The 25,865-nt window shown below is 43.4% G+C and overlaps 1 protein-coding gene across 3 annotated transcripts in view; it reads left to right on the top strand.

Annotated features, from left to right (window-relative positions):
• The window catches only part of KCTD1 (potassium channel tetramerization domain containing 1), a 63,692-nt gene extending 41,058 nt beyond the window's left edge, over positions 1 to 22,634 (top strand). For 2 of the 3 annotated variants that reach the window (XM_015855481.2, XM_015855480.2), the window contains exons 3-5: positions 16,828 to 16,972; positions 19,187 to 19,492; positions 21,580 to 21,765. In XM_015855481.2, the coding sequence (XP_015710967.1) occupies positions 16,828 to 16,972; positions 19,187 to 19,492; positions 21,580 to 21,738 (610 nt within the window). In that variant the 3' untranslated portion in view covers positions 21,739 to 21,765. Of the gene's footprint in view, positions 1 to 16,827; positions 16,973 to 19,186; positions 19,493 to 21,579 lie in introns of all 3 variants that reach the window. The other variant, XM_015855479.2, reaches the window with a different exon arrangement.
• Positions 22,635 to 25,865: the final 3,231 nt, after the last annotated feature.

The following is a 25,865-nucleotide window of genomic DNA, read 5'->3' as shown; positions in this document are numbered from 1 at the left end:
ATGTATAAAAGCCTGTTTGCTATTTGGGGATGTGTTTGTGTAGAAATTTGGGAAAACTGTTTAGGTTATCTGCACTCTTTCTAGCACAAACAAGGCTTATGCCTCATAGTGTGTTGGCCAGGGGGTTGTCACCTGTTCCTGTTATGAGAGCATGCCCTCTAACTTAGCTGGCTTAGGGTGTATTCAAATGCAGGTGTGTCATAACCAGACACCTGTCATCTGATGAGCTTTAGTTCTCCTTTGTCATTCATTCTCAGACTTCAGCTTTCATGATGTTACAGTCTCTTCAGCTGCATCTTTCTTCAGTCCCCTTTCAGCTCTGAACATAGAGCCTAACTTTGTCACCTGAATTCCCTCCTTGCTCTGGTGTCATTTCTTCCTCACCTACATTTTTCTGCCTCTTACAGAAGAAGGTGAAGCTCACAAAGGTCAAAACTAATCTTTACCTGATCAGATCGAGGCACGTTGCTTGCTTCTTGTTCATTACTCTCCATGCACCCTTGGGTTTCTGTCTTCTGCTAATGGTGAGCTTCCTGAGAGGACTTAAACAACCAGCATGTTTTATGTCTACCTCATATAATGCTTTTGCTTGTAATCACAGCAGTTTGGAAGATGCTGTGAGACTCATTGATATTGATCTCTTCCATCGAATCTTTGGATTGATAATCGGAATAATGTATTACCAACTGTGTGTGTGTGTTAGCTTAGATCCAGCACTGTTGTCTCTGTGCTTCATTTGGAAAATTTTCCAGGCTTTTTTGAGGCACTTTCTGCTTACCTCAGAGATGAGAAGGACTCCTATAACAGTCTGAAGGTATTTAAGCTGAGCTTAGAGCTGATTCTTGTGGTCTGCTTTGAAGGGAACTTAGGAACGCAGTGGTCACCTTCGCACCCAGTCCTGCTGTGCAGCCTGGTCTGCGGAGAGGAGACTCAAAGCAATATGGTACAACATTCTTCCTGGACTCGTTTATCCTGCTTCCAGCTAACTCAGCTGAGCTGCCTTGGGTACCCAAGCTAATTACTGCAGACCGATCTTCTGGATTTCTACACACCACTGCGTTTTGCAGTACAGACACTCAATAAAAAGAGTGCAGCACTGACAACTCAGTTTTTGTGAATCAACTTTGTGAGGACATAAAAACAGTGGAAGGGAAATAGAAAGATACAGATATATATATATATTTCATGAGATGGCAGAGCAAAGCAATATTAAATGCAGTGGGAGCATACTTCGGTAGTACATCAATTTATAAAGATAAAGATTAATTCAACTTCCTCAACCCCAGTGGGGTTTTCATGTTAAAATGTGACTTGTCTGTCAGTCAAGTGGAAGGCATAATTGTTCTTTGAATGACCTATTAAAATTCCATTCCTTTTAATTAAAATTTGTATTTATGCTCTTGCGCAGCCTGTATCCAAACTGCTAAAGCCCTTCTTATGTAAGGTGCGTTGCAGGTAGGGAGCTGTGGGACACGCATAAAACGGGAGGAGTGACGAATGTCCCAGTGCAGCAAAATGAGGTTTGCCTTTGGCTCCAGCTGGCGGGGAGGGAGATGGAGGGATAAGAAGCATCTCCCAGCACCGCACCCAAGATCTCTGCATTCCTTGCCTAAGACACTGCTCGTAGTTACTACTTGTGGCATTGAAAGTTATAGTGCAGAGCATTTCCCATTAGTGTGTCACTTCAGAACAAATGATAGATTACGTTCTTCCACACCCCAAAAGTATTCTTTGTGCTGTAATTAAAAAATAAACGTTGCAACATTGAATTGGAAATATTTTCTGCCATACAGTGAATTTGTTTTGTTAGGTTGCCTGGGTGTAATTGCAACAATGTCAGGGTATTAAAACCTTGTCACGAGGTAATGGTTTCCTGCCGCTACACAGTGCCAACGACTGCTTTGCTTAGCAGCAATATTGCTGTTTATCTCCATCAGTGGTGATTATTTTGCTTCTGTGGAACTTTTTTTGCTTATTTTGTTGCCCATATGCATGCTATAAATTACAGTTGTGAGTGAACGCTAACCACAGACCTTCAAGAGTGGGAAGCAGCCTTGTGCCAGAGCACAGCAGGTCTGGGAGATGCTCTTGGACTGCCCAAACTGATCTGAGGGGAGGCCTCCCAAAACAGAGCTCTGCAGGCCCCTTTTGCCCACCTCAAAATTGATTCTTCTTAAACAGTTCAGAGGGCCCTGGGGGTCTCATGGCTTGCATAAAAAATGAAAGCCCTTCCTGTCTTAGAGCAGTGGAAGCAGTCAATAACAAAGGAGAAAAATGATCTTTTAAGTGTATCCCATTGAATCCATTATCTTGAGGGCCCGTGTGCAATGCTTCATCAAAACATCATCATCTGGGTGATACATGGGGAGGGAGTCAGGCAGCGTTCGGGGAATTCAGAGGAGCCTCTGTGGTACAGTCAGTGCCACAGGATAGGCTAAATATGATGTGAGCCAGAAAATGAGAGCTGCAACAAAACTGATATGTTCCTCTTCTTAACAAATGGATTTCATATTACATATGTTTGAGACACAAGCAAATTGTTCGGGAAAAGTTTGGAATGCTTCTTGTGTAGGTAGGAAAGCCCTGTTGGGCATCTCTTACAATAATTGCTCTGCTTTAGATCAGAATACAAACCTTCCGATTCTGGGTTTGGGGTTAGTTTGTTTTTGCGTTTACAAGGATAACATAAAGGAGAAGAGAAAAAAGAATGACTGTTCAGTGCACTGTCAATGTGTTCTACCCTTGTTTTGGCAGGTTGTCAATGGGTGAGACTCACTATCATGAGCTAAATTGGTACTGAACTTCAGGTTCTTGTGAGTGTGTCACAACTGTTAGTTTTTAAATACAAGAGTTTTTAAAATGTTTTGCATGCCTGTAGAAATGATTTGTATGTTTTTCTTAGAACAATAAGCATGACAGGAAGATCTTTGCTTTCAGCCGTTCTGAGTTGCAGTGTTTACTGCAAACTGGTGTGTTTTACCAGATTCCATATTTAGCAGCGGAATTTTTGCAGTCGGTGTTTCTTGACTGCTAATAATAAGCACTTTGTTAAATCATATGAAATAAAAGACAGATGCCATTGGATTCGTTTCCAGTAATATGTAGTACCAATAAACGAAAAAAGATAGTTTTGGAGGGCCAATTTAACTGGGAGTGGAAAGAAAAAGTTTTCCAGAATGCAGCTGACCTGTCAGTCTTACATCCTTCAGGGTGTCTTCCATTTCCTTTGGTGAAACCTTTGCTTAAATAAACTGAGCGGTAGGCAACGGGTGTGTGCTTTTGCACAACATCCACCCAGGTGCATTGCTGGCCACGGTGATCCTAAAGGCAGAGTGCTGTCAACATTCCTAATTGGTTATTACCCAATAACACACACCCTCGAGTGTCTTGGGACTGCAAAACACTTTTTACCTAGCCTTCCTACATGAATAATGAAAACTTCAAATATTCATCCAATTATATTCAGCCTCTCTCTTGACTAAGGGTTGCCAAATGCAATTGGACATACTTCTGACATAGAATTTCAGGCTGTATCTGTGTTGGAAGGGCTTAGTCATAATTCTTGACTTCTGGGGAGAGATTAGATAACGCCGTGATGGTAATTTCTCCAGCCTGAAACCCTATTGTTTATTCACTTTTGCTATTAAATTCTGGTTTAGTAGCAGTATAATTGCAGAATTAAAAACAAAAAATAAAGTCTATTTTTTAATTTTCTACTTGGAGCCTGTCACATGGAGCAGTGCAAGTTCCATTTGAAGCAATAAGATGATTTGCTTGTTCTCCAAGTGCTGCTGATACAGCTGCATGACTGAAGTCACCGGCAAGCGTTTGAAAGGCAGATGGTTACTTTTCATAGAGCTATTTTGTGTTGGTTTTCCTCTCTAATCATTTTGCTGTCAATCACGATTGACTCCCAGTGTCTTATTTTAAAACTAGTTTTTCTTACCTCTTGCAAACATGTTGTATAGGTGGAAGTAGGCTGAGCGATGGTGTCAGGAAAGATGCCTCCCTGCTTGCTTTTGCTGTGGAAGACCGAACTTATGGAAAAGGATGAAGAGAAAAGCTGCAGCTTTTCAGTAGCTAATGCCTTTTTTGGAGGCTCTGCTTTTTGTCAGGCATTCTCATTTTTCCAGCTTCTAATATTGTTGTTTCATAAAGCTGGGCCCTGGGCCATGCCTTTCGTACTGGCCTTTCCCTGCTTGGTAGCTAACCCAGATAAACTCATCAGCAGAGCTACAATTGTGCTTTCCCCTTTCCCCTTTGGATTAATGGCGCAGCTCCCCGTGACTGAGTGGATGCTGCTCTCTGAACTGCAGAGGTCTGGTTCCAGGTGAGCCTCTAATTCTTCACTTCAGACATGGAAATAACAGCCCTCATCATGTATGTTTCACGCGTCTCTTTGGTGGGCTTAACAAAAGGAGAGGTGAAAAGGATGTGTGTCAAGCATTGATTTGAAAATAGAAACAGCTGGTAGGGCTGCAACTTTCCATTGCGGTTAGCCTCCATCTAGGTCACCTTATTACCTTCTTTTTACTAATAGAGTCCTGAAAGCACGAAAGGAAATGATGGAGAACACATTCCAGGCATCTGTACCGTGCCAAAATCACAAAGCTGGTGGGAATGTTTTCATCTGTAGAATCAAATCGATCGTGTTGTTTTCAGTCCCATCCCAAGCTGCAGGAGGGCTGCAGCAGTGTGTGATTCAGGCTGCTCCCAATAGGAAGGCCTGTGGGCCTGCGCCAGGAGCCCATGGTCCTGTGTTCTGCCCTGCTGTGTGGCACTGCGGGAAGGGCTCTGCCCCTCGAATTGCATGCCTGAGCCTCTTTGCAGATTGCTTCCACTGGGGAGGCTGTGAACAGAACAAAATAAACGGGGTGGGGTCTGGAAAAACAGGGCCAGTGAAACCCTGTGTTAGAAAAGGTCATGTCTCTTGCAGTACATTGCTGACTAAGTGTACGTACAAAATGAGGGCACATCCATCACAGCACGGAGGGTTTATTTTCCTCATCGCTGTGTTAATGTTGTTGTGCCGTAGTAACAAAACATTTATGGGGCAGCACGGGCAGAGCCAGTCCCTGCGGCCATTATGGGCTCCGCACCTCACAACATTCCTATTCCGCAGGTCAAAGTGAAATCCCTTGTTTGTCTTCTCTGTGTGTCCAATGATAATAAATTATAAATCAGCAGTGTACTCCTGAAGTTAGATGGAGGATTTAACTTTGCCTGTGCTCTCAGACTGTACGGAGCTGGCATGTCTTGGCCGACTTTGATGCTGCAGAGAAGCCTGAGCTGCCATCTGCAGTGACACAGTGGCAGTTCTTGCACCACTCGGAGTTGTTTGGCAGAGAATTTCCCACAGGGATCAACCAGACCTTGAAGCACAGTGGAGAAATACTCCTTCCTCCTGACAAGCTGCTTCAGGCTCGGGCAGCACTTCTCCCTGATTCCTACAAGCCATCCCCACTGCAGATGTGGCAGACGTGTTTCCTCCTCACAGCAGAGACGTGTCCCTGCCAGGGGTTTCTGAACATCCAGGCAGTTGGGTGTGGGTTGATGGCACTCAGAGGCAACAGGCTCTGTCACACATCACCTTTGTGAGTGTTGGCACTGCTGCTACAAAGATGGGTGGTAAAGAACAACACTGTAGGTATCCCTCCTCAAGGTCTGCATGGCTAATGCAAATACAGACTTTCTTGGAATTGGTGGTTATCAAGGGAGTACAGTTTGATGGTCTTGGTTCATAGTTGGCATTGCTTGTTGTGAAAGACATTATCTTCAACAGATTGTGCTAATTGGCTTCTGCCTGCCTCTGAACTCTAAGAAAAGTAGGCTTTTGGAAAGGTGTGGAAAATGATCTTTACCTTCTCACAGCCTCAAACTATTTATTGCAGCCCCAGCAGCTTCTGGAGCGATGGCGGTGGAGAGCTTTGATGAAAGAGCACAGCTTTTGATTATCCCAAACTATATTCAGGTTTTTGCACTTTCCGATAACGTGGTTCAGTAGATCTCCTCTAAAGATAGCAGAAAACAATTATATCTATGCCCCGTGGTGATGCAAGAAATACAAAAAATCAGAAGTTGAACAAAACACCTGGATTTCTGCTAAATTAAGATTTTATTGCATTCAAGCATAGAGCAAAAAGTATCAGCATTAAGTAGCTATATGAGTGGAGGGGCTAATGCAAGGTTGTTGTAACATGTTTTATTTCCAGGGAGCACAGAGAGGAGGAGAACATTTGGAAACAGTTTGTCCTTGAAAATGCTTGTACTGGAACTTGTGTTATTCTGCAAGATGATACTTTGAGATTCAGGTTTTTTCATGCTGCATTGTTAGGTCTTTTTCTTGTTTGTTAGGGACTTTCAGCCTTGTGGACGCTTAACCCATGTTGTAAGTCAGTTTTTTCAGTTGCAGTCATGAACGCAAGCTGCAGTTTTATTGGTAGGTGAGTGATACAGCTGTACCAGTGTCCAGAGACAAGGGCAGATACAGTATGGAAATGTCTCTTAGGTGATGCCTTCTCCCCACACCCCTTTTCTAAATCCATGTGTAGTTAATACCATTCTGCCTTTATAAGGAAGGGTTTCAGATTAACGTGCAATACAATGAAAATTTATAGATGAATGCAGTAGACTACTCCACAGGCAACGTCCAGCTGCTTGTTTAAAAGCAGTGCTCAGCTTTCCAGGTGAGCAGTATCTTGTTTATTATCAACCTGGTGTTGCCACAAGGAAATTTTGGCTGTTGGGCTCTGCTGGTTTCTACTGGATCAGTAAGAATCTGATCCAGTCTGATCATCCTGTGGGCAGAAAACTCTTGCCTTCACGTGGGCAGCTTAGCACCCATGTACAGTTCCTGCCAGAGCTTCCCTGTGCTTTCCACAGTCCTCCAGGGATCAGAGGTGCCCTCAAGCATCCCAAATGGCACCAGGAACCTGCAGGTCAGCAGCTGAATCGCATCCTTTCTCTCCTGCTTTGAAAGCATTGTGATGTGACATTTAGTTTTGATGTGTGATATTTCTGAGGGTTTTGTTGGCTGATATTATGCTGTTTTCACATGTGTTGATTAATTATTCCTCATGTCCCTATTTATAAGGCTGTGTTGTCTGTACTGTATCTCCATTCTCTTCTCTTTTTACCTCCTCCACAGAAATACATCTTACATACTGTTGGGTTTGGTATGGCTGCAGGGATTACTGCACCATGACGGCATCTAATTTAATAAACAATAAAGCCACTGTTTTGTACATGTAAAGTTTGTCAATGGAGGTAATGTTATCTGTGTGCTTTTTAACACCCCCACCACCAGCAGAGTGTTCAGGTGTGGCTTTGGCATTTCTAACCTATGCATTAAGCATTTTTGTTGCTCAGAGCCATTGTCTAAGCTGTTTGAGGTGGACTTTCCCGTCCTCTTAACTGATTAGCATGCAGGTTTTGTATCAACTGATTTGGTTAATAGAGTGATTTTCTTAGTTACTGAAATGCTTACATCATTTCAATCTCTAGCGTGGAAGCAGTTAAACATGTAAACGTATGAGAATAAATTAGGCAGGTATAAACATGTCTCTGTGTGTAGGCATATGGGTGTCCACGCCAGGAATCAGCGCGATGCAATTGTAATGCATATAAGCTAGAGTTAATCAGAACAATAGCAGCGCATGGCCCTGTGTTCTTATAGTAAATTCTGTGGTCGTATGTCCACACCTTCCTCACCTCTAATGTGCATGCTATCTGGATTGCCTTTCTCAAGGAATTTGTAATCTGAGCTGTTAACCTGGAAGTACCCTGCTCCGTCCAGGTGGAGGAATGTAGAAGCAGGTGATCTATGCGGTAAAGCAGAACGGGAATGCTCAAGAGAGATAAACATGTTACTGTGTAATTGGCCTCACTGCTTTTCTCACTGCAATTAAAGTCAGCTTTTTAGGGAAATAAATCCATTAGGGCTACCAGGGCAACCTTAGTTTCTTATCTTCATGGTGTATGTGCTCAATATGGCTCTCAGTTAATGAACTCATCAACATCTCCTGTTCATCCTCACAGTTAAGCACTGTCCTTGGGCCATATTTCCTGCACATTATTCAAGTCCTGTTCTGAGGAGTCATTCCTACATGCTTTCTTGCAGTTTTCCTTAGCATGTTGCCTTCTTGCTTCTCTCCAGGCAGTTTGTGTTTGTTTGAAGGCAGAGACTTGATGTGAAAAGGGCCAAAGTGGTGTGGCATGAAAGTTGTGACTACGCTTGTGCTGTGACATTGTGGCCACTGCTACCCAAGCTCTCACAGCACTTCTGTTATGCAGCACCTTGCTGTGGCCAGCACGACTGATGCTATAAGCTCTCAGAGCTTCTTCAAACCAGCCCCTGTGACTTACAGCAGAGTTCACAAAATATGACCTCCTCCTGCTCCTCCAGCAGCTCAAGCAGGGGTCCTGTGGGCTGCAGTCCCCTACAGTGTGTAGTCCTGACTCATCTGCTGCCCAGAAGTTACAGAGGGTGCTGGAGAAAGGCTGTACGTCATGATAGACCAACTCTGAAGAGGTTTCATATGGGGAGCAGTTTGCAAATTAAAGTTGCAGAAGCATTTCCAGTCTCTGACATCTTACCTCGTGATGCTTGTTTTGACTACTATCATGATGTTCTTTATATGTATTCTTTCACATGTGTGTGTTCTTGTAGGGTTTATAAAGCAAGCTAAATGTCCTTTCCACCTTGTGAAAGCAGGAGTCCACACTCAGCAGAAGGGCTGAAATTTGTTAATCTGTCCTACAGGCTTTTGCTGCACAAGCTGTTGTCATTTAGGTGAACTGTACCCAAGAAGGGTGATATGAACTATGCAAGTGACTCTCACAGGTGTTCGCTGAGAGAAGAGGAATGAGTGTGTGTGGGAATACTTTATTCTGACCCAGGCTTGTAATGAACAGCTAAAGGTTTCAGAAGCACTTTGACTTTTATTCATTAATGAGATGCTGTTACTTAGGAGTGCAAGCACAATGAACAACCACAGCCCCCTTGGAAAGCTTAATTTGTTAGTTTCATGGCAGTGATTGTCTTTTGCAGGGGCTGGGATGCCCAGCTTGCAAAGTGTGATGCCTGCTTCCCAAAATAACCCGTTGCATAAAGGCAGAGCTGGCAGTATTGTGGTGCTTCCTACATAGTGTACGCATGCCTAACTAGGGTCTCCAGAGTATCATTTTGCTGATACTTTTCAAAGGGAGAATGTTTTTTTTTTTGTGAAGAATCTGTGTTTCTTAATTTCCAGTGATGTGGATGTGAGAGTTTAATGCTGAGCATCCTTTGATGTACAGAGGAAATACTGAGAGCAATCTCTTTGTGTAATCTGGGTTCATGGGGTTTATTGATAGGGCTGTGAAGGCTGCCAAGATGTTTTTAAGAAAGATAGACGGGCTTGGAGGAGAGTGGGTTGGAGCTAATGAGTTTTTTGCTTTTTCCCTAAACGTGCTCCCAAGATACAAGTTCTGCTTCAGTACTTTGCTGGCTGGGAAGGGGTTCAGCCTTCTGAGTACACAGATTGTCATGGCCTTTGGGATGTTGTGCCTTCACCAGTTTAGCTCCTTTCTGGCTTTTGGTATCGAATGATAAACACTCCAGTTCTGTTCCTATCCTCCATTATCTCTACTCACAGCAAACCTGGCCATCTTAAACATGATTAAAATATAATTCAGAAGTTATTAGCTAATTATGGCGCAAAGTACTTAATTTGCCATTGCACCCTAATAACTTAAGGTACTCCTGATAACTTGGTAATAACCGTATCATAAGCAAAAGGACACGGTTGCTAGTAACTTAATAGGCAGCTTCCCTCAAGATAAAACATAAATAACGCACCTCAATGAAATCGGATTCGAGCTTAGTAAAATTATCTTGGCAAGCAAAGAGAATATTTGTTAATTTTTCTGTGAAATGTTATCATTGCCAAGAAAACTTGGTTACAAAAAAGAGAGATGGAGAAAGTATTTGCATGGATAATTGATTTAACATTTCATTGGCTTAAATGATTTTAGGAAAAGTGGTTTTGATACGCACCGGAAAACTGAAAAGTTTTCCGGGACTTATTTGCAAGATATCGAGCACTGTAGGAGATGTGGGGCTTCAGGATTTGCAGCCTGCTCTGCAATAGATCTAGGGGGCTGTGGTGCTGTGTTGGAGATAAAGGACTAGGGATAAAGGACAACCTCTGTAGGACTTGTACAGCTGAAGTTTGTTGGGAAGAGGGGTCTGTGTTGTAGCAAAAAGGGCTTGGGGAAGTGCTCAGTGATGGGAAGCAAGCAGAACCAAAAGGGTTGGTGATAGATGTGATGTTTTGGGGAATATCAGCCACTTTGGTGTCTGTGAGAAGGAGGAACTACACCTTGCCAAGAGTCCTGGGGATCACAGGGCAAGGGTCTCAGCTGGGAGACCACACTCAGCCACATCTAAAGCTTGTCAGTTTGGCTGCCATGGTATTGAAAGCACTTTTAAAGCTCATACTTGCCTCGCCTTGTGTGAAAAAGTGAGTATTTGGGTTGCAGCCTGTTTCTCTTATCTGTCTGCATCTCCTTGGTATACTGAGGAGCTGAGATGTACAAAGCAGAATGAAAAATTATCTGGTAAACAGAAACTCCTGGCCCATCACCCACACTCCAGGATGATGCTCTGCTGGCTTCACCCTGGCCACAGCCGTGCGCTGTGGGGAACGGCTTCCATCTGCCTGCATGTATCATCTGCTGGCTGTGAGTCACCAGCCACTGACATCCCAACCCAAGTATTTATCCCCTTCCTTTCTTAAACATCAATGTTTCTACAAGAGATGCTTGGGTCTGGGTGGGTGATACTCCTGAGCATCCCAGGAGGAGTCTGTGTCAGAGCCAAATCATTTAGCCAACTTCTGTATTTGAGCACTCTGAGCCTACTACCTAGTACATAAAATACAGGGGGACTTGCTGTGTGAGCTGTGTTTTGGAGTATAATTGTTACTTCTGGCTGAGCTTCCTCAGCTGCTTGGTTATTGGGGAAAATACAGGCTTTCATTTTTCTTGGGAAAACAGACAAATTGATAAGGCCGGTGCTTTTGTTTTCTGGGGCCTTTGCCATCTGTTCTTCAGTTCACCCTCATGTCTCCTGCCACCCACATGCCCCTTTTGCTTGGTGTTGCTCAGGTGCACATCCCAGCATCTCCACACTCATTTGTGGTATAGAAAGCTGCAACTGACTCTCATGGAAGTCACATTCCTGCAACATGACTGCATGGCGTTGAACAATTTATTCTCTTCCAGTTAATGCTGGTTTGTCCACGTGGGTTAGATCCAGTGACTGTTGGTTCTTTTTATTATATATCTATTTGCTGTCATCCTTGCTCCTGGTGCTGCTGCTGATCACATGGATTATAGCAAATCCCACAATTCACTGCTATGAATTTGTCTATGATGCATTCCTTCACGATGCCACCTCACTCATCATCTCAATCCTTCTGTTCCTCATGTGCTTTACTCTTCATTTAAGGCTATTCGCCACCTCCCTGTCTCAATTTCATCCAAGTGTTGTATGAGCCCCTTGCACTTGTCCTTACCCTCTCTTTTGCCTCCTTGCTCGGATAACAATAAGACATTTGAGGTGGTCTTCATGTAAATGATTCTGTTATTGAATCTTTAGCAAATGTTTCCACAAGGGTTTCCAGTCTCACTTCCACTCAGTATCTAGGATTTATCTGTTCTTTAAAATGCCAAGTAACATCTTCTCTTAAATCTCCTAAGACCTGGTGTTTTAACATCTCCTCCTGTACATCCTTTTTACTTGGTCTGCTTTGGTTCCTGCATTAATGCCTTTTCTATAGAAGGTTTAATAAGATTTTTGGTTTCAATACACTTTTCCCCAGTTACTTTTGCATTGCAATCATTGTATTCATGACACTTCTAATAACACAAGAGCTGCCTGTGCCAAGGAATTCCTGAGACTCATGGACATGAAACCTGAGATTAAATAGAAGGAGTACGAGATAAGAACAAATTATAACAGCGCTGAGAACAAGAGATTACAACAGGACATTTGGTTAAAGTGTGGCTTTCATAATGCATGTGTTAGTGAAAATTGCAAAGTTGCTTTCTTCTGTCATGCTTACGAGGCAACTTTTGTTATGCAGAGCTAGGAAGGGTGCAGAGTATTCAGTCACCAGGGATCCAAGTGACATGAGGTGTTCATAAAAAGATGGGCAGGTAGCGACTGCTAGCGTGGTCCTCTGAGACATGAACAGAAATGTAGTCAGTTTGCGCTTGGCTAGCACAGCATTACTCCCTGATGTGGCCACCTCCTCGAACGTACTAGCTTCTAGGGGAGAGTGCAGTATTATGTAATTTAGACATACGAGGAAGTAAAATTAAATAGCCATGAGATGAGCATGCCATTAAATAGATCTAATTTATAATGGACTCTTATGCAAATTGCCTTTGAGCGCTCAGCGAAAGAAAATGAAAAGAAATTAATAAGGACAATGTGGACTAAGAAGAAAAAAAAAAGTAAAAGCCTCTTCAAACTCACTGTGTGCACACCCTGGAGTCTTAAATAAGCATTTACATTAGCCACGTAAATGTAATGAGGAGATAGGAAAACCTGCGTTCGTTTTGTCTCTGTGGCCCACACCAGGTAAAGTATCAACTAAAATACTTCCTTTTTCTCCCATTTTTTCCTTTTTAAAATTCTCTGCCATGCAGTCATTTATTTGAAGAAGAGAGATGTGTTTCCATGAGTGCTTTGCCCCTTGGTGTCAGAGCTCAGTGATTCCCAGGAGTGGGTGCCATGACACCAATGATGGTGTGCCCGTGCATCTCTGCCAGGCCACTGAAAGGGCTTTGCACAAGGAGTTGTTGCTTTTTTCCCAAGTTGTCAACCAAGGCAGAATAAGGAAAAGGAAAGATTCTTTTTTGTGTATAACAATATATGTAAATGTTTGTATGTTCAGAGAGCAAGGTTATAAACACTTAAGCTGTGTATAACAGCCTTGCTGCAGCCGAGTGTATTTTTATATTCGATAAACAGGACTCGTCTCTGAAGTATCTGAGAAGTCCTGTAAGTGGTGTCACCTTCCCCTGTTTTTTATTGTAGAAATGCTCCTTTGCAAGCATGGGAACACGGGTCCATGCAGTATTTTATAGAAGTAAAGCACTGGCTTCCTCAACGAACCTTTGTTTTCTCCCCCCACAACACCAGGTTTGTGGATGCGCCTGTTTTGTTTCCTTAAAGTAAAACCTAGTTCTCTGATGAGAGCTGGGTTTTACACCAGTTATATTTTCAGCCCTTGAAGCATTCGATTCTGACAGTGGATTATGATACTTAAAGCCATCCATGTTAATTATTACCCACTGGAGGTTGCACTTTCAACCCATGGGATGTTAATTTTCCTTATATACAGAAAATTCCAGCCTGTTAGCTTTAATTAAACATTTTTGAAGTGTGTTGCCTTGTAAATGGACTACAGTTTTTCATCATTTACCCTTGGTATTTGGTTAGCTCTCCATATGATTATCACAGCGTTTTGCAAGCATCCTTCAAAACACTTTGCTGTTTGGAAATCCATTCAGCTCTTATGTGTTTGGCAGTGAAAAAAACAAACTTATATTTGTCTATCATCTGCTAAAGTTGTCTAGAAAGAGAGATGGAAAAACATCTTCCAGTTTATCCTGGGAAGTGAAACAGGCCTCCACAGTCCCTTCTAATGCAGCCTGGTGTCACTTAAGCATTTGTAATTTCAGGTGGGACCAAGCAGAATGAAGAGTGACAGAGAGGAATGGGTTTCAGATATTACCTAGTGTGCAGAATGAGGTGGGACACAGTTTGCTGCTGGGCCTCTTTCAGTCCCATCCCCTCTCCTGGCTACTGCAGCAAATTCAGCTTAGGCCGCGCCACCAGCTTTGGGCACTCAGTTATCACAGGCCTTGCCCTGGAGGTCATGAAGCTCGAATTTGCAGTTCTCCATCTGAAAAAAACAAACAAAACCAACAGTTTTTTGCAGTTCCTTGGGTTTTTCTGCTGCTGGAAAGCAGCTGCTCTCAAAGGTGGCACTTTGTTGGCTCTCCCTCCCAGGCCAGCTGGACTGGCTCTCATGTGTTGGTACTGTCTGTGATTTTGTCAGAAGACTCCATCCTCTGATACTATCTTACTTTTCTCCTAAACGATTAATAAAATGAAGGCAAAAAGCCTAGAGGTTTTATAATACATAATTATAACAGTAATTTAGAACTAGGGTAACGCTGCAGAAACCAATTATGCTTTTCAGTAATGACTGACTTGGCCAAATGTATATGTTTTGTGTGTGAATTCTGTGATAGATTCCAAGACAACATGCTTGAGTATGGGGGAAAATTAAATCTAAATGCCTTACGTTTCCATAGACATAAACGTTGCTCATCCACCTATTGAACAGGAGCCTGCATTATATGGCCTGTCACAGCTTACATTTTGACTGTTGGGGCAGGCAGTAACAAGTAGCAGTGGAAGAAAGCTTGAATTGTTCTAATCTAAAGGATAGCTTTGGGAAAAAAGTGTTTTGTGCTGCTTGGATCTGTCTGCAAAATGTGTTTAGTTTTTTATATCTTACGGTTTTTGTGCAACTTGAGTTGATTCTGAGTTTTAAATGGCCAGCTGAGGTTAATGGGTTTTTATTTCTTTCTTGGTCCTCACCCCTCCCAGCTGGTGAGAAGGAAGAAATGAGACCTATATTCTGTGCATGGGTAGAGGCTGGGCAATGAGTGGACTGAGAGCAGCCCTCTAGAGAAAGACTTGGTTTACTGGTGGGTGAAAAACTGGAGCCAGCAGGGTATGATAGCAGAGTGGAAGTCTGGAAGTCTTCAGTCCAGATGGTCTGCATCAAAAGAGGGGTGGACAGCGGGGTCAGGGGAGGTAATTGTTCCTTCTATTCTGTCCTTGTAAATGCCCAGCTGGAGTATTCTGTTCAGGTCTGGAGCCCACAGCAAGGGGATGTAGAGCTGTTGGAGTGGTTCCAGGGGAGGTCCTTGAGGATGATTAGAGAGTTGGAGCACCTCTCCTACAAAAATAAGTTGAATGAGCTGGGTTTATTCCATCTGGAGAAGAGAAGGCTCTGGGGACACCTGATTGTGACCTTCCAGTACTCAAAGGGTCTACAGGAGAGATGAGGAGGGACTCTATCAGGAAGAACAGTGATAGGAGAAGGAGTAATGCCTTTAAACTAGAAGAGGGAGGTTTAGATTAGATTTGAGGAAGAAGCTCTTCACTGGACAGGCAGTGAGGTGCTGACACAGCTGCCCATAGAAGCTGTGGTGCCCCATCCCTGTAGGCTCTCAAGGCCAGGTTGGATGGGGCCCTGGGCAGCTGAGCTGCTGGGGGGCAGCCCTGCCCATGGCACGGGGTGGGACTGGGTGGGCTTTGAGGTCCCTTCCAACTTAAGTCATTGTATGAGAAAATGAACCAGAATGTTGGCTGCCTCTGAGCTACACTGAGTTTGGGTTTGGTTTTCTGTGAGGGCTCAAAGCAGCCTCAGGGTGGTGATGAGGAATGGTTGTTTACTCACATCTTCTTTTGAAAGGAAAACAGTGTGCTGTGGTTGTTCATTGTGCTTGCTGGATCTGTTTGTGAAAAGACAGCCGTGTACATTGCCTGTGTCACAAGTGTGATCGAGGAAAAACAGTGCCTGTGCCTCGCCTAGCTCCATACTGGTGTCCATTGATGTTATTGGCTGTTCCTTAGCAAAATGCATAGGATTTCTCGTGTTGTCTCACAAATCAGATTGGGTATGTTAGGACAAGAGCTACATACGAATGAGCCTTTTCATTAAAACAATGAAAGCACAGAATCTGCACAATATTGCAGAATGTAACAGCTTGTGACAAGGCTCTAAAATCATGCCCAAGAGTGTCAGTAGTATTTCATGCAAAGTGTCCACGTGACGTACCACAAGTTAGCTATTTTGAGACCATTTTGTTTACAGTTCTTTGGAGGGGTGGGCGGTGACGTGAAGGATCAAAAACTACCTCCATATGCACGTATAGGCACGTAAACATGCACTCCCAGTCAGACATATCAGTCACTGCTGTTGATTTCACTGGGAAACGGCGAGTGACTCAGGAGCCGTTTGCAAACACCTCAGCACAAAAACACGGCATGCATTTCATGTTACTGAGGCTGACGTTTTGTTCCCAGTTTTCAGCCCTTCCCATTGCTCCGACTAAATCGGGTTTGGTGAGGAACACGTGTAGATAGTGTGTGTTCAGCCAGCAACTGGTGCAAGCTCTTTTAGGAAGCGGAAACTTTCTGGGTGACCAAGTGGTCTCTAAAAGCTGAGGTGTTTCTTCTGATTATTTTAGAGCCTGGTGATTGATTGATACTTGCCACAAACGGTTGGGTTTTACTGTGAAATCATTACCTTATGTTGAAACATGATAACTTTTACATCCTTAGATGCTTATTCTTACAATGTACTGTCCCCACAGTTGTGCTGCTCTAAGAGTTGGCTGCAGTAAATGGCATCCAAAAGGTGACCTGGGTTTAAAAGTAAATTAATAATGCAATATAAATAAATAAAAAGATTTTCCTGAGTGCAGTTTTCAAACCATATTGAGTTCACTGTGTGCTCTCCCAGAAAGCACTGATGAAGCTGATGGAGGAGACTGGTGCAACAGAGTGGGATGGGGTCTGCTGGTGTAGCCATTGGGAGATATGTCCTGAATGGGATCTGCTGTTGAGAGAGATGCTCAAAATACTCAAGGGTTGTCCTCTTATGAGACAGGGCTTTGGGCAACAAGTTTTCCCAATCACTGCCAAGCCACACATGGTCTGACCCTGATGTTTGCCTCTTGTTTCCTCTGCAGAATCGGCAGACTCTTTGATGGCACAGAGCCCATCGTCCTCGACAGCCTCAAGCAGCATTATTTCATCGACAGAGATGGGCAAATGTTCAGATATATCTTGAATTTTTTAAGAACATCAAAACTCCTCATTCCTGATGATTTCAAGGTGAGATTTCAAAGGATTTGGATATTTTGCAGGTACTTTGGTAAAACAAGAGTCTGATGTGTGATCAAACCAGAGTCCTAGACAGGGGGCACTGCTTGAATATGGTGCTTAATTTCAGGTGCTTTGCAAAACTAAGTGTGGGGTTGCTGCCATGGCATCTGTCAGGCTTTCCTAGAGTGGCATCAGGGTTAAATTATCCCCTCCTGTCTGTAGTGTAATGGAGCAACCTTGCCGTATTTGACCTAGGGAAATTAAAAGTTATAGTATACCGAAGGATACAGACAGGATGTTGGAATCTGTAAGCAGCTACTCATGAACCTTGCTGGATACTTGCCTTCTCATCTTCTCTTATGGTTCTCTCCTGATTGCATCAACTCCTGCTTCCACACCCATGCTGAAATTCAGAACATTGTGTGGGAATCATAGTATTGACAAAACAAACAGCACACATGGTAATATTTGAGCATTAAGTCATAGACTGTTTTCTCCCCCAGATTCTTGGTTGTGTGCATACTAGCCATTTAATTTTAGAGCTTTAGAGAAGTCAGGGATGAATAGTTCTATGTTTCTTATTTAATCTTTATTAAACAGTCTGCTTTTCTCTTTTTTAATAACAAAGTAAACTGGTGATAGTTCACCTGTCAGGCATCAGCCTGCAGATGCACAGTGTCAGACTCTGTGTGCTTGCAGGTATATCAGGTATATTGGTGTAGCTGTGGTGTCAGTGTAGTGAGCGCTGGAGACAACAGTTGCAATTAGAAGAGATTTTAATTGTTATTTATGAATGCACATCAGTGTAGCTGGCTGTGCCATCAGGTCACTGTAGGACATACAGCAAGTCAAACTGAACAGAAGAGGTGCTGTGGAAGGGTTAGAGCAGTTCACACAGCAGTGCAGTCTTTTATCTTCTGTATCTGAGACATTTTGAGGTGTTTGGGTCATAAAGGGTGTGAAGTTGAGTTCAAGAGCAGTCTTTGAATTTCTGCTGCAGAGGTGTACTGCTCCCATGCGTGACAAGGGCAAACCTGCCTGAATAATGTGGGAGTTTAGAAATAGCTGATAAGCGGCATACCCATCTTTTGAAGCCTTAGAATGGCATTGTGCTGCTCTCTGCTCTTGTCCTGAAGGTAATCAGAAATACAGAAGGAAAAGCCGCTTTCCATGCAGTGCTGCATATGCAGAGACCTTTAGCAGCATAAATACACTGTGGCTCTGATGGAATTAAAAATGTTAACTTCTGACCCTCTCAACTTCTGCTGCAAATCGCCTGAAACATAAGTGCTTAAAGTGAACTGCAACACTCGTTTATTTAGAAATGTACGGGTTAGATTACTTTTTCATTGGACATTAAGAAGTTTTCTGAGTATGATTTAGGTTTCCTGTGTTCATCAAGTATTCAGCCTGTAGCTGAAATTTAGGGCTAAATTGACTGTTACCACCCTTTGTATTTGGTCTTCCTGTTCCTCCGCCTTTTCACATTCTCTTGTATTTCTTTTTCTCTATATAGATGTTTTCCAAATTGTCTTATGGTCTTAAGCCTAAAAGATCAAGAATGTTTTTTTTATGTAAAATTCAGTAACAGACAAAGTTCAAACCGTCAGGTATAGCTATGCTTAGAAATGCATTCTCTCTGCTCTGGTGTTTGAGATGATGTAGTAAACAATACTGTTGGCAAAGTGGAGAGGTATTGAAAAATACTTATTGTTTTAAAATGCAGTTATATTGCAATTTATTATGCAAATATCTTAACCATTTTGCACTGAACCAGTGCGGGCTCCCTCATTTACATTCTCATACCTGTTACAGTGCCTGCTAGTATTGCTGTAAGACACAGTAGATCCTAATGATGAATTTTCTGAATCTTGATTGAATTCTGTTCCATCTGTTTAATGAGGTCATTATCTTATGACATCACTGTGGGGATAAAGATAGAGGGAAAAGTGGGATGTGACTGCCCAGGTTATTCCACAGCATGAGCAAATGTACCTTCCCCCTTCCCTCACAAATGCTGGTCTGTTTCAAGTGGCTGATGGGGTTTTTTTTCTTATTTTTTGCTTGCACTGTTATTTTATTACACCTTCCTACACAGTAATTACAAGCTACATCTGAAGGGTTCCAGATCTAGAGCAATGTTAGCCTGAATATCCATATACATTAAGCAGTACGTTAGCACTGCCTCTTTCCTAACTGTGCATAGCAATGTCTGTCTTTTAGGACTACAGTTTGTTATACGAAGAAGCAAAGTATTTCCAGCTTCAGCCCATGCTAGGAGAGATGGAAAGGTGGAAACAAGACCGGGAGAGTGGCCGCTTCTCAAAGTCTTGCGAATGCCTGGTGGTGCGTGTTGCCCCAGATCTCGGTGAGAGGATTACGCTGAGTGGCGATAAGTCGTTGATAGAAGAAGTGTTTCCAGAAATTGGTGATGTGATGTGTAATTCTGTCAATGCCGGCTGGAATCATGACTCAACGCATGTCATCAGATTTCCACTGAATGGATACTGCCACCTCAACTCAGTTCAGGTAGGAAAGAGATTACCAACCCGGTGCTTGTGGGCTGATGTGTTTCTTTCTAATCTCTGGGAAGTTTCCACGAACAAAACCAGCTTGAGGCTCTGAGCTAGTTATTTCTGTGGGTTATGGCTGCTGTCTCAACTTCTCATGCATCATCACCAAATCTCTTTGCAAAACAAACTACGGTAGTTAAAAACTTGCTTTTAACACCTTGAAGTGGGGCATCCGGGTGGGACTTTGGTGTTTCAGTGAGACAATCGGGTGACGTGCAGTGTGGAGAATTCTTGTAGAGCACTAAGGGGGAAGTTAACACAAGTGTGGTAAAAACTAGTTACTCAAGCCTTTTGCATCTGATAATGACCTCCCTAAATGTGTCTTAAATGAATGTTCCTTGTTACCATATGCTTGCTACCTGAGTCCTGCCTCCAGGTAGCAAAATGCTGTTCCCCTTTTCTGATGGAGAGGAGGGCTAAGCATGGCAACACACACTGAAGGCCTGTGGGGTGCTGCATATGTGCTAGTGCAACACATGAATATGGACAGATCTATCTGAACTATCAAGATGTGGTTAATGCATGCTATGCTCAGACAGTTGTGTCTCTTACTGGCCCTGTGGTCATGTTGAAACATCAAAGTTGTTTTGTCGTAGTGACTAATGCAAATTTAGAACACCTCTACATGCAAGATTATAACTGAAAAGGGATATGAATTTAAAGGAGAGGTATCTAGCCACACGTTAGATGAGAGCTGTCAAAGCAGTTTTATCCTTCAGTAGTTCAGCATTTGTCCCAATATTTATGTTTTTATCACACAAATAAGAATTTCCAAACCTATTTTATGACAAAAAGTAAAAGGGGCAAAACATACACAGACTTAAGACAGATGATGATCCCATGCTGATGATACCACATCTTCCATTTTTGGCAGCCAGAACCGTCTCCCCATCCCCAAAACAGTGTGATGTAGGACAGGGACTATTCGCAGACCTGGAGAGGGAGGCGTAGACGTGGTGATTAGCCCAAGGCTGAGCTAGATTCCTGACCCATCGCATTTTTTTCCCAGGACCTAATTTCTCCGGCTGTATTTTCCAGTGGCTTGCACTGAGACATGTTTAGGGAATGTAGACTTAATGTTGTTAAAAGTTAAGGATCACGTTAAACAAAAAATTGCTCTGAAGTTTTGATGTTTGTTCTCCTACTTCTTGAGATTTGTCTGCTCTTTAATTAACTGTATTTTGGAAAGACATTTGCTGACCTGAAGCAGTGCATGTAAAAGCATGGCGTGCCTTGTAGTTTTAAGCAATTTAAAGCCCTACTTGCTCCTCCCTCTTCCCCAACCCTCCCCTTGCAAGCCAGTGTGCTAATTGCTGACATGTCTAGGACAAACACTGTATTCCCCTGCCTTCAGGTGTGTGAAGAGAGCAGTGAGAGCAGTTGGTAGCAGAAAGGAGCCCTGAAAAAGTCTCCACCTGAGCTAAACCTCAGTGGAGTCTTGTCCTTTTGGACAGAGGTCCCGTGTCTCCTACTGGTGAGAGACAATGAAGCCCTGGCAGCAGAGGAGACAGGCATGGGAGGAGAAAAGTAGCAGAGTCTAAGTAAGGTTAAGAGCACAGGAGTTGCAGGAAAACTTAATAACATAGTGAAATCTTGGTGTGGAAGGAAACTTGGCTCTTGGATGCTCTTGGCAGTCTGCTGCCAGGACCTGAGCTCTTTGCACCATCTGCCTGCTGTGTGAACTTCATGGGTGCATGCCCTTCAATTTCATGGGCCTTCTCTCTCCTCTCTCCCCTCTTTTTCTGTACCTCACCTCACCTTCCCTTCCCTCTTCACTTTTCCATTCCCTTCCCTTCTCCTATTCTCCTCTTCCCTGCCCTCCGCTCCCAGTGGAGGCAACACTCAGGTTGTGAAGACGAAGGAAAGTAGGTAACTAGAGGGAATTACTTAGTTCCATAATTATAGTTAAAAGTTTCCAGTTTTTACCACTAGTCTGAATACAGGCACAGATATTTGCAGCTGTGGTTGGTTCTTTAGTCTTTATAAGATGCGGACAGTTCTACTCATTACTTACACCTTGCTGTTTGCTTCCTCTTCTTTCAGGTCCTTGAGAGGTTACAGCAAAGAGGATTTGAGATTGTTGGCTCGTGTGGAGGTGGGGTGGACTCTTCCCAATTCAGTGAATACGTACTGAGACGAGAACTCAGAAGGACATCTCGTGCACCCTCCGTCATTCGAATAAAGCAAGAGCCTCTGGACTAAAATGGACGTGTTTCTTTATGCAAAAAACAAAAAACAAAAGAAACAAAACAAAAAAAGAAAGAAAGGAAAAAAAAAAAAAAAGGAAAAAAAAAAAAAAGAGAGAGAGAGGAAAAAAGGGGGACGTTTCATGTGCAGTTTGGACTCCAAACAAGTCCTGGAAGTAAAACTGAATAAAAGACACATTTATATCAAATATAGAGACCACACCTGAATTCATATGGGAACACTTGGAATAGTAGTAATAATAAAAACCTCAAGGTGTAGGAAGAAAACACAAACACACACATATATATATGTACGTGCATACATATATATATGTATGTATACATCAAAGGGTAGGAAATGCAATGACAAACAAGTGGTAGATGAGGTTGGTGCTGTGTTGGCCATTAAGTGTCCTAAGCCTTCCTTGGGCCCACTTAACGGTGTACAAGCCATTACCATGGGGGGATTCGTAGACAGCTCTTAACACATTTTCCATTGCCAAGCACTCATCCACTTTTTAATGTCTACGCACCCTGATTCAACTCTACTTGCATATGGAGGTTTATGTCTGTCTTGTAGAGGTGGATGGGCAGGTGTTCAGGAGGTGACCATCCATTGCATTGAAAAGCTACTCCGATGAGATTTAAAATGTAGTTTGTACAGAAGTCGCACACGTTTTGTCTGCCCTCACAGATGTGAAAGCTTAACTTTTCTTTTGAATGAATTTTTTGTTGTTTTATTATTTTTTTTTCCGTTTTGTTTTGTGTTTTGTTTTGTTTTGTTTTGTTTTTTTCCAAAGGGGGCCAGAATAATGAATATTTGGTAGAGACGCTCTGGTTTGAATCTGCTGCTTTCCTACAATTTTTCAAATTTTATAATGTATTAAATACAATAAACTCTGTTTAAAGTAATAAGGGTCTGATTTCAGCCAGCAGGAGCAGAGAGGTGGGGTTCAGCTCCCTGCGCTCTGACACAGTGCAGAGAGATGAAGGCAGCAGGTGTTGTGTGGGCATCATGTTTTGGGGTCTTCCTTCCGTGCTGTCCTTAAGATTTGTCCTGGTTTGAAGAGCCAAGCTCAAAAAAACAACACCAGTCCAGCCCGGGGAAACCCATCTGAAATGGATTCCTGAGCTGGCAAGTGTTGATGCAGCAATGCTTGCATTGCTCCCTCCAACTAAAGAGCTGGCAGCTTCCATTTTCAATGACCTTGCCCCACTGCATGTTAACCAACCTGTTTGTTTTCATGCCATTCATTTCCCTTGTTCAGAACCAGTGTTCTCCCTACTGAGTGAGCCCACCAGCTCCTCATGCAGCACCGTGGCTGGCAGCAGGCAACGGGTGAGTCCTGCAAGGCCATCCTAGAGCCACACCCTGGCCAGCCCAACTCCATGAGGCCACTACATGGCCCTCTCGCGGGGAGATGCTTCTGCCACATGAGATGCACCAGCAACCACTTTCTTTCCTCTGAAGTACCTTTTTATGCAATAGTCCATAATATGACCGTGTACTCATCCCGGTATGAAAGCTTCTATCATAGCAATGGTGCCGGCGTTCCATTCATTTTGGCGACGCTTTGCTATTTATTTAAAAAAAGGAAAAAGAAATTGTTAAATACATGTAATAAGGTTTTTAATAGAGTCTGATAACTCAAAACTACCTTTTTTTTTCTGTTTTCCATTAATATTTGTCAGAGGGCGTACTTAAATAGCTCTTTGGCAGCACCTTTCAATGGGGCTTTGAAACTACTGAGATATGGAAATGGGTGGAAGGGGGGACTCCATAAATGAAGATACATGAGCAGGTTATTGGGTTTCCAATGTGATGCTGATCTGTCTACTCACAGTACTGGAACAGCTGCCTCACTGAAAGTCCTTGTCTTCAATCAGCAGCAAATAGTCCTCTTACCAAATAAATGCTTGCTCTTCCTACCCAAAATTTGGTTGTTAGTCTACATAGAAAAGTTAAAAAAATAATAATAGTTAAAAACAATACAAAACCTCTGGGAAATAAATACTTTGAACATCTCTTCAGACTTACTGGAAGTCAGCAATGTTGACCTGAAGCCAGTCATGTGGGCTGACAATGCACTGCCCAGTACTGGCATGAGCTGATATGCTGTTCTGGGGATGGTTTGCTGCAGAAATCTTTCTTGCTCCCCAGCTGCAGCCCTGTGTGCAGCTGAGGACAAGTTTCCATCTGTTGAGCCCAGAGGTGCTCCCAGATTCAGCGATGCCAGCCCCCCATGCATAAGTATGGGCCTGGACTTGGTGCAAGCTGGAGGGGCAGACGGTCTGGGAGCAACGTCAGCCCCAAAATTGGCCTCATGGTGCTTTGAGTGGGAGATGTAGGCAAAAGGGGCACTCACTTGATGTTCACCCCACTTTTTAGCACCTGTGGTACTTGTTGCCTTGCTCCCAAGGCAGAAGGCTGTGCTTAGTGGTCAGATGTGCTTGCTCTATCCATACCTGTTCAAGTTGATAGCACCAAGGCCACCTCAGTGCTCCGTGTGGCCCCTGGATGGCCGGGTGGCCTCCCACCAAGGCCACGTGCATTGCTAATGGAGCCATAAATCACCCTGTGACCCTGGACGTGATTGTCACTGTGATAACGGTGTGGCCACAAAGTCAGAGGTCATAAGTAAACACAGCCAGACTCGCAGCAAACAGTACAGAGCAGCGAGCTGGTCTCAGAGAGGCAGTGAGGCTGGTTCTGGGTACAGCCCTGGCTTCTCACTGCAGGTTTTAATTGTTCTTCAGAAAAAAAAGGATCAGCAGACAGGAAGGGAGGTGAAAAAAGAAGAACTGAACTGCAGTCAGCTCTTTCCTGGAGGTCAGTAGTTTTGACGGGACTTTAGGGAGGAAAACTTGATTTTAGGGGAGTGAGGAAAGCACTTTCCTTGACCACTGGGCTGTTCTGTTGGTTTTTTTTCCAGAGAAATAAAAACATTTATTTCCATCTGTCGTTTCTTGACTGCAGAGTTCTATATTATGAATTATTTCTACAGACAACTGGTATTTGTATGTAGGCATTCTTGCTGCCTGAAGTTTATTTACAGTGGAAATGAAACCAAGACAGCCTCAGGGCCTGTAGACCGGTTGCTTTTTCTCAGACTTGAGTGTGAGTGGTTTATTATTTCTCAAGGGTCCAGAGGCATCACCACCACCAAAAATCAATATGTTGCATCAGGTCCTGGTGTTGGCTTTGGCTGCCACCTCATTGACCTGGTTACTGAAGACCCCGAAACTGGCTTGGCACTTGGGATCCCCCATTTGAGATTAAAATTGTTAAAGTCTCATCGATTAAAGTCACGTCTCTCCTCCACCCCCCCATAAAAAAAGAAAATAAAAGAAGAAAAAGAGAGAATGCAGGCACACAGCGCAAACATACATCCCCTTTAAGCTACAGTTAGTGCTGTTAGCTGGTAACCAGAATGCTAATGTCTGTGCTGGGGAGAAAACTGATGTCAAACCCAAAAAGCTTTCTCCGTGTGCATGGGAGCGAGCTCCCAAACAGGGGTGTCCTTCTGACAGATGGGAAAAGACCTGTGTTAAAGTTTTAGGCCACTGCTCCTTGTCCTCTCACTACACACCACTGAGAATAGCCTGGCCTCTCAAGATCTGGAAGGCTCACATTAAAAACATGTATTGCCAGATAACAACTAAAATTAGCTGTTTCTAATTTCTAATTTCTTCCTCTCATTTCTTTCCTCAGCTCAGGAAGCTTCATTTTCTCCTTCTTGGTAGTAGGCAGCTCAAGAGTAATAATTTTGGCCCTGCTGCCATACTTGGTTTCTTCAAAGCATCGTGAGAGCCTTCAGTTGAGCATCTCCCTATCTGTAAAGGCAAAAATCAGCAACACACTCCTCTTATGGCTGGGGGACTCAAGAAGGTTGGTTTCCAAATACCTGGATAGAAGCTGTGCTCCAGGGTTCCCATGCAGCTGCCACCTCGCCTGTCACAGCACCTCTACAGAATGGAAAGAGGCTGGAGTCAGTGAGGTGCTACGGCACACTGTTTTAAGGCTGAGCATTGTTCAGATGCCCAAATAAGCCTGAACACCTCCAGAGATGGGGCATCCATAGCCTCCCTGGGCAGCCTGTGCCAGCACCTCACCACTCTCTCAGTAAAAAAACTCCCCCAACA

The sequence above is a fragment of the Coturnix japonica genome, chromosome 2, assembly GCF_001577835.2.
Source record: "Coturnix japonica isolate 7356 chromosome 2, Coturnix japonica 2.1, whole genome shotgun sequence".
NCBI classification, from domain to species: domain Eukaryota; kingdom Metazoa; phylum Chordata; class Aves; order Galliformes; family Phasianidae; genus Coturnix; species Coturnix japonica.
This window is presented reverse-complemented; position numbering and strand designations above follow the sequence as displayed.